The 9,700-nt window shown below is 38.9% G+C and overlaps 1 protein-coding gene across 5 annotated transcripts in view; it reads left to right on the top strand.

Moving 5' to 3' along the window:
- Positions 1-266: 266 nt before the first annotated feature.
- LOC124615394 (2',5'-phosphodiesterase 12-like) overlaps positions 267-9,700 on the top strand; it is a 166,221-nt gene continuing 156,787 nt past the window's right edge. For 4 of the 5 annotated variants that reach the window (XR_006979786.1, XR_006979785.1, XM_047143223.1 and 1 more), the window contains exon 1: positions 267-1,357. Coding sequence is in view for 2 of the 5 variants with exons in the window: in XM_047143223.1 (XP_046999179.1) it covers positions 651-1,357 (707 nt within the window). In the remaining 3 variants the exon portion in view is untranslated. The remainder of the gene's footprint in view (positions 1,358-9,700) is intronic. The other variant, XM_047143224.1, reaches the window with a different exon arrangement.

The following is a 9,700-nucleotide window of genomic DNA, read 5'->3' as shown; positions in this document are numbered from 1 at the left end:
ATTGAGCCATGGCCTATTCGGGCAGGATTTAGTGCTTCCTTCAGAGTCAGCAGACATTACTGCCCATAATTCGCATCACAACAGAACCACAACACACAGACACATGCTCCTCAGCTACCTGTCGTCTGCTAAAAAAGGGCAAGGAATCTCACCGAAGGCGGGTAGCAATGCACCTGTACGTACGGGCTCCATTTCCATGCACAAAAGCGCATGCGTAGATGCGCTGTTGGAAACTTACGCGCATGCGCAAAGCTGAACACAGCTAAAAAGGCATCGTGTGGACACACCTTAATATAGATACCAAAATGTTATCTGTACTGAGATACAATTATATGTAGTTAGCATTCTCTTCATTCTGGGGGAAGTTCCGCTCATAAATAGATGAAATTATCAATAACTGCGACACGAACTGCAAAGTAACAATTTGTTCGTCGTCGTTGCCATGGTAACGCGTAACGTCAATATAGATAGAGTGACATACAGTATTGGGTGTTTTTATTATGTTGTGTGAGATCGTTGAATTCTTACGAGAACACCTGTGCGTGATACTGATGAAAGTGATGCGGATGAAACATGAATATAATTTGGTAACATTTTATCTCAGATCTAAACCGAAAATCGTTTTATAAGGTAAGATACTTTAACTCGAAATGACAGACAACGAAAACCCGAATGTATTTTTCAGCCGTATTAAGGAGGACAAATACCTGCTTGTGTGTTTCCAGTTCCAGAGTGAGTCACGTAAGATAGACGATTATTGCAGTGTTGTTGCAAAATTGACTGCAACCGCCGATTATTTGTTGAATAAAATTGTCATTTGTATCACCAACAAAGTAAAGGAGTTAAAAGACGCAGGAGGCGCACTAGGAGATGTAGACGTTGAATCCATATCTGCTAAATTCTATAGTAACGATTGTCCAGTATCCGCTGATTGTTTATGTATGGACTTGCCGTTTTGGGTGGGCGACGAAATGCATTTGCGTATTGGCAGTGTTCGATATAATATCGTGTTGAATGGCCCATGCGTAGATGAAATAATCCTTCCAAGAGTCATAATAGTTGGTTTTCCGATTTCCCCATTTACTTTTAAGACTTCATATACGAATGTGGGAGATTGCGAGTTTCTGTGGTACAGGAAAAAACAGGGTGACTTCGAATTAATAGGAAATGGTTATTCCTATACACCTACGACCGAAGATGTTGGTTGTATACTGAAGCTCATCTGTATTCCTGGAAACGGCGATGTGAAAGGACCAAAGGTGGAAACAGTGTCGAAGAAATGTGTGAAAGAAGGTCCAAAAAAGTTTCCATTCGAAGACCGTCATATATTCACACAAACAGGAGCAGCTCCTGGAAGGTATGTATTTTGCATCTCTCGCGACAGTAAAATTAGGGGCTATCATAGCTATATCAAAAGATTGTATCCTGGCAGCTGTACAAGACAGGCCGATCTACAGTGTTGGGTACCTATCAGTGGAATGGGGTAGTGTGATACTGGACCCACCCCCCTCCCCTGATATCTTGGTTATGGTAACAGACTGATATGTATCGAGCTGAAGGCCTAAGTTAGGTTGAAAGGTGACCCACTCTAGTTTAATACATTCAGCTGTTGTTTAGTTCAATTATTTTTTGTGTAATGCAGTGTTGATGCATGCTATGCCCCACTTTAGTTTATAAGCAATGTTTATTTTGTCTCCTCCTCAAGTATTTCATCTTTCTTCTACACTTTTTTGTTGTGAAAAGCGATGATAAAACTTACTATATGGAGATGGATTGAAGACTAAGGTAGAAAAGTCAAAATTTTTGACTATGCATGGTGTTAATGAGAATTTAAATTAGAAGAAATATTCTTGAGGTCACGAAACGACTCAGTTTAGTTACATTTTTTTTACCGAATGAGGTGTCAGTGTTCAAGCCATATGAGTAGTTTTGGGAGCATCAGAGTTCTATTTTAGCCTACCCATCAAGTTATGGGTTTTCCCATGTTTCTTGCAACCAGCTGAAAAAAAATAGCAGCGTGATTCCTTGAAAAGGGTACACCCAATTCCCTTCCTCATCTTTGTCCATTCCAAGCTTGCACCCAGTCTCAAGTGCCCCTTCTTGTCCTCACCACATTAAACCTCAGTCCTCCTCCTTTCAGCAATTTGTTCACTTTTTGTCGTTTCCAGTTTTGTGTTCTTCTTCTTCTTCTTCCTGTTCCTTTTTTGTATTTAGGAAAAGATGTGGAGGAAGAAAGCCCTCTGTAGCAATTGAAATACCTTGCACACTAAAAGCTCATTGTTTCGCAGACTTATTGTGGAAAGCTTTCTACATACTAAATTTTAGGTGAGAGTAAGGATGAATTGACACTTCCTGTGGATGATAAGGTAATCTGCCACCATGATGTATGTTATGTATGTTGTTCAGTAAACTTACATTATCTATTTGGTTGGATGGTGTCTGGTCATTTTGATGTAGGTTTCCTTTAATGAGTGAAATGCTGGGATGATTCCTTCAGCAATGCCATGGCCAACCAACTGTCCTATCCTTGTAAAACATGTTTATCTGTTCTGTGTGTGTCTACGTATTTAAGCAGCTTACTTTTCAGTGTATGATAATGACAAAGCCTTTATCATTAGTCATATGATCCCTGGTTCACCTCTTTGTGAAGCTATTTTCTTCATGTAGAAGACTGCCTCCCCAGCCAGTTTTTTGCACTATTTTTATACAACCATAAAATAATTTCAGCTCAAAAGCTTCTGTATGTCTATACATTCATCAGACAGTCATTCAGAAAATTCAATACTTGTTCTGGAAATTAAGACAAATTAGCAGTGTTAAATTGCACTTGTCACATGCTCCATATGTAAATGAAAATGAAAACAAGCCCAGTAACTGTTACAGTCAGCCATACCATCTTCCATGCACTTTACAGTGGTTCACAGAGTATAGATGTAGATACTTGACTCTTACATGGTACATTTGATCTACACCTGCAGGATACTCTGCAAATCACATTTCAGTGCCTGGCAGAGGGTTCATCAAACCACCTTCACAATTCACTATTATTTCAATCTTGTATAGCGTGTGGAAAGAACAGACACCTATATCTTTCCGTACGAGCTTTGATTTCCCTTATTTTATCATGGTGATAGTTTTTCCCTATGTAGGTCGGTGTCAACAAAATATTTTTGCATTCGGCGGAGAAAGTTGGTGATTGGAATTTCATGAGAAGATCCCGTTGCAACGAAAAACGCCTTTCTTTTAATGATGTCCAGCCCAAATTCTGTATCAGTGACACTCTCTCCCATATTTCGCGAGAATACAAAACATGCTGCCCTTCTTCGAACTTTTTCGATGTACTCCATCAGTCCTGTATGCTAAGGATCCCACCCCGCACAGCATTATACTAAAAGAGAATGGACAAGCATAGTGTAGTCAGTCTCCTTAGTAGATCTGTTACATTTTCTAAGTGTCCTGTCAATAAAACGCAGTCTTTGGTTAGCATTCCCCACAAAATTTTCTGTGCGTTCATTCCAATTTAAGTTGTTCATAATTGTAATTCCTAGGTATTTAGTTGAATTTAAGGCATTTAGATTTGACTGATTTATCATGTAATTAGAGTTTAACGAATTCCTTTTAGCACTCATGTAGATGACCTCACACTTGATCTTTAGTCCAGAGACTGGTTTGATGCAGCTCTCCATGCTACTCTATCCTGTGCAAGATTCTTCATCTCCGAGTAACTATTGCAACCTACATCCTTCTGAATCTGCCTAGTGAATTCATCTACGATTTTTACCCTCCATGCGTCCCTCCAATACTAAATTGGTTATGTCCTGATGCCTCAGAACATGTCCTACCAACCGATCCCTTCTTCTAGTCACGTTGTGCCACAAATTCCTCTTCTCCCCAATTCTATTCAGTACCTCCTCATTAGCTATGTGAACTTCCCATCTAATCATCAGCATTCTCCTGTAGCACCACATTTCGAAAGCTTCTATTCTCTTCTTGTCTAAACTATTTATCATCCAAGTTTCACTTCCATACATGGCTACACTCCATACAAATACTTTACAGAAAAGACTTCCTGACACTTAAATCTACACTCGAAGTTAACAAATGGCTCTGAGCACAATGTGAGTTAACTTCTGAGGTCATCAATCCCCTAGAACTTAGAACTACTTGAACCTAACTAACCTAAGGATATCATACACATCCATACCTGAGGCAGGATTCGAACCTGCGACCGTAGTGGTCGTGTGGTTCCGGACTGTAGCGCCTAGAACCGCTCGGCCATCCTGGCTGGCTCGAAGTTAACAAATTTCTCCTTTTCAGAAACACTTTCCTTGCCATTGCCAGTCTACATTTTATATCCTCTCCACTTTGACCATCGTCAGTTATTTTGCTCCCCAAATAGCAAAACTCATCTACTGCTTTAAGTGTTTCATTTCCTAATCTAATACCCTCAGCATCACCTGATTTAATTCAACTACTTTCCATTACCCTCATTATGCTTTTGTTGATGTTCATCTTACATCCTCCTTTCAGGACAGTGTCTATTCTGTTCAACTGCTCTTCCAAGTCCTTTGCTGTCTCTGACAGAATTGCAATGTCATCAGTAAACCTCAAAGTTTTTATTTGTTCTCCATGAATTTTAATTCTTGCTCTAAATTTTTCTTTTGTTTCCTTTACTGCTTGCTCAGTATACAGATTGAATAACATACAATCCTGTATCACTCCTTTCTCAACCACTGCTTCCCTTTCATGCCCCTCGACTCGTATACCTACCATCTGGTTTCTGAACAAATTGTACATAAATAGTCCTTTGCTCTCTATATTTTACACCTGCCACCTTCAGAATTTAAAAGAGAGCATTCCAGTCAACATTATCAAAAGCTTTCTCTAAGTCCACAAATGCTGGAAATGTATGTTTGCCTTTCCTTAATCTATCTTCTAAGGTAAGTCGTAGGGTTAATATTGCCTCACTTGTTCCAACATTTCTACGGAATCCAAATTGATCTTCCTCGAGGTTGGCTTCTACCAGTTATTCCATTCATCTGTGAAGAATTCATGTTAGTATTTTGCTGCCGTGACTTATTAAACTGATAGTTCGGTAATTTTCACACCTGTCAACACCTGCTTTCTTTGGGATTGGAAGTACTATGTTCTTCTTGAAGTCTGAGAGTATTTCGCCTGTCTCGTACATCTTGCTCACCAGATGAAAGAATTTTGTCATGGCTGGCTCTCCCAAAGCTATCAGTAGTTCTAATTGAATGGTATCTACTCCTGGGACCATGTTTCTATGTAGGTCTTTCAGTGCTCTGTCAAATTCTTCACGCAGTATCATATCTCCCCTTTCGTCTTCATCTCCGTCCTTTTCCATTTCGATAATACTTCCCTCAAGTACATCACCCTCGTATAGGCCCTCTAACCCTCTATATACTCCTTCCACCAACTTGCGTGTTGAATTTTTCCTGTAAGCTGTATCTACCATACCCCTAGTAATATATGCCTCTACATCCTTACATTTGTCCTCTAGCCATCCCTGCTTCATTTACCGCATTTTTATATTTTCTCCTTTCCTCAATTAAATTCAATATCTCTTCTGTTACCCAAGGACTTCTACTAGCCCTTGTCTTTTTACCTGCTTGATCCTCTGTTGCCTTCACTATTTCCTCTCTCAAAGCTACCTGCTTTTCTTTTACTGTAGTTCTTTCTCCTGTTCTTGTCAATCGTTCCCCAACGCCCTCTCTGAAACACTCTACAACCTCTGGTTCTTTCAGTTATCCAGGTCCCATCTCCTTAAATTCCTATGTTTTCTTGCAGTTTCTCCAGTTTTAATCTACAGTTCATAACCAATAAATTGTGGCCAGAGTTTACATCTGACCCTGGAAATGTCTTACAGTTTATAACCTGGTTCCTAAATCTCTTTCTTACGATTATATAATCTATCTGAAACCTTCCAGTGTCTCCAGGTCTCTTCCATGTCTACAACCTTCTTTCGTCATTCTTAAACCAAGTGTCAGCTATTAATAAGTTATACTGTGTGCAAAATTCTATCAGCCAGCTTCCTCTGTTATTCCTTACCTCCATTCCATATTCACCTACTATGTTTCCTTCTCTTCCTTTTCCTGCTATTAAATTTTCACAAGCTGCGACATGGCCCTGAATAAAACAGTGACTCGAATATAGAATAAATTTCCTTTACTTTACGTCTGTGGTCACAAATTTTTTGCCATCAGACTACCACTTTCTGTCTATAATGACAATCCTCAGATCTGCAGCAAAATATGGGAAAACATAGCAGATTGTCTACAGCTTAAATAGACCATATATATATATATATATATATATATATATATATATATATATATATATATATATATATATATATAAAAAAAACAAAGATTATGTGACTTACCAAACGAAAGCACTGGCATGTCGATAGACACACAAACATACACACAAAATTCAAGCTTTCGCAACCTACGGTTGCTTCATCAGGAAAGAGGGAAGGAGAGGGGAAGACGAAAGGATGTGGGTTTTAAGGGAGACGGTAAGGAGTCATTCCAATCCCGGGAGTGGAAAGACTTACCTTAGGGGGAAAAAAAGACAGATATACACTTTCCGCTCCCGGGATTGGAATGACTCCTTACCGTCTCCCTTAAAACCCAAATCCTTTCGTCTTTCCCTCTCCGTCCCTCTTTCCTGATGAAGCAACCGTTGGTTGTGAAAGCTTGAATTTTGTGTGTATGTTTGTGTGTCTATCGACATGCCAGCGCTTTCATTTGGTAAGTCACATCATCTTTGTTTTTAGATATATTTTTCCCATGTGGAATGTTTCCCTCTATTTTGTGCCATTTAAGTATGAAGGGGCATACCTGTTCTACAAAAACATATCCTAATGTACTACAGCCACAGTGGCATCGTCAAAAGTTATTCAGAAAACTAGCACCAGCATCGTCAAATATATATAAATAACAGCATATTCCATAGTCATAACCCACTGAAAACAGCAAAAAAAGTGCTGAAACATGTCTGGGTGAAACAAAACAGAAAAAAGATGCCTTGCATAAGGCAGAATTCCTCATATAGAGCTGTTTGTTATATATGTCATTATTTATAATATTGGCACTTGAGCATATGTCAGTTACCATCTCTTAACTCTTCCTCATTTTAACTGTCTAACTTCTGTCGTGTTTTATTTAATCACTTTTTATTACTTTGATGCCTCTTATAGCTTAAAAACCCATTACAGACTTTACCAGTTGTATCCTCATTTATTTTAATTTGTTCAATTAATTATTGAAGAATATGTGTATGCCTACAGTAGTGACATCTGGTTCACTTGCAACACAAACATCTTGTGGCTACTGTATGGAATTTGTTTTGAACAGTAGTGCTGCTCACAAGATGACTATTGCATATGCTGTTATTTATATGTATCTTACGATGCTGATGCTAATTTTGTGTTTAATGTTTGACGATGCCACTATGGCTGCAGTAAATTAGGACATGTTTTTATAGAACAGGTACGCCTCTTCATACTTAAAGGGCACAAATATACATATATGTCAACACACTTTTTTTTTTTTTTTTTTAAAAGCTGTAGACAATCTGCCAGCGTATTTATGTTTTCCCATATTTTACTGCAGATTTGAAGATGGCCATTATAGGCCGAAACCGGTAGTCTGATGACAAAAAATTTGTGGCCACAGACATAAAGTAAAGGAAATTTATTATTGTATTTTCATCACCCTTCACTATCTGAATAATTTCTTTTATTGCATCATACGTTTCTTCAATCTCTTTATCAGCTAGTTGGCATATAAACTTTTACTATTGTGGTAGGCGTGGGCTTTGTGTCTATCTTGGCTACTACAATGTGTTCACTCTGCTGTTTATAGTAGCTTTCCTGTGCTCCTATTTTTTTTATTCATTATTAAATGAATGAATGGTAAGTTTATATGTATGTAAAAGTCTTAGTAATGAGTTTATTCATCTCAGAGAACTACACTAGTTATTTTTTGTAGGACTTACTGCACTGTTTCAATCACTTATTATTTCTTTAACTGTTGGAAAGTATTTTTATAATTTGAAAAAATGCCAAATTGCACTATGCTCCAAAGGCTCATGGTAAACTGTAGGGAAGAGCATACTGCCTCTGACAGAGTGCTGGTGCTAACTTCTGTTGTGCTAAAAGAGAACCATTTTTGTACTTGGGGAACTGATACTTAAAGACAATTTAATAAAAAATTTCTAACCTTGTGTTTACAACACAGTCACTCTTCTATAAACTGCCTTTTCATGTCCAGCTGCTTCAAAAGTTTCTCTGTTGCAGACGTATGTACATCACATATCACATAGCTGCAGCTGACATTTAGCCAAAAAAAAAGGGGGGGTGCTGCAGAAGAATCATAAATTTAGCCAATTGAAAATGGGGATAGATGTCAAAATTATGTCAGGTCTGAATAAAGTAATATGTTCATAAAATAATGGTTATTGGAAGTTTAATTGAATCTTGGAGTTTCACACAATGCATAAGATTATAATATGCCAGTGTCACAGTAAGGGTTCATGTTTAATCATCTCAAGTTGTTTACGACTGAAACATAGTAGGCCCTATATCACTCACTGACACATCTCACTTTTATGACTGGGGAAAAAGTGACCATACAAAGAAGCTTTAATTTCATTTATTGAGGTTCTTCAGTTGGTATTCTGCATTGTGTGCAGGAAGGCTTGCTGTGGCCTTGACATCCATCAGGACATCCAACTCTATCAAACAACACCAAGCCAAAAGACTGCTTGCATAAGGGCCAGAGGTTGATCAATGTAATATTGACTTCCTCAGTTTCTGAAGCTCTTTCTCCTGAATAAATCATCCAATATTTTGAAATTGTGATCATTTGTTTGTCTGTACAAAGCACATCTGCCAATTTCTGTCCCATTTGGATACTTCCTTGGTGGTGCATTGTCCCCTTTTCCTTCTTAGAGTGTAAAACAAACTGGACACAAAATATGCCTATGCTCAACGTTTACTTGTTATTCTGTGCTGAATATTATCCTGCAGATATAGTTAACAGGTCATATTGGCATGATGCTGATGAAATACTGTACCATGGAGGAGTTTTGGGACATAGTGATACACTGACTGCCCCAAAGGCGTGCAGCTGCTGGCACATTCCAAGCTCATACCTGTCCCCCATGTTACACTGACGTGTGGCAAAACTCCTGCAATAACACAATGACATAGCGTTCTGTAAATCAGCTGTGTGTACTATTGCCAACAGATAGCAGAACAACCGTGTGTAGGGACACTACAAGTAGCAGGCTTGGTGACCCACCAAGCAGCAAAGATTTAAGTGACAGAGGTCACCAGACCTGGGTGAGGTCAGACAGCCTCTACTAGTCAGCAACTGGGCACACTCCTCAGAGCTAAAGGTTCAACACCTCTGGACTGCCCACAGAATCAGGCAGATAGTCCGAGCCATTACCAGTGGCTGTGCTAAGTATGCTGCCTCTGCTTTGTGATCACAATGTATGCACTAGCTGACAGTTACTGCAATGCTGTGTCAAGCAGCATACATTTCCTTCAGGCATGACTACCTACTCTACACTGGATACGAAAAAAGCAGGCTGTGCTACTGGAAAAAGATGTGCACCTATATCTGCTGCGGCTGGATGTAGCAATGAAGAGTTTCCCTGTAACACACAG

Source organism: Schistocerca americana, chromosome 5, assembly GCF_021461395.2.
Source record: "Schistocerca americana isolate TAMUIC-IGC-003095 chromosome 5, iqSchAmer2.1, whole genome shotgun sequence".
Classification (NCBI taxonomy): Eukaryota; Metazoa; Arthropoda; class Insecta; order Orthoptera; family Acrididae; genus Schistocerca; species Schistocerca americana.
This window is presented reverse-complemented; position numbering and strand designations above follow the sequence as displayed.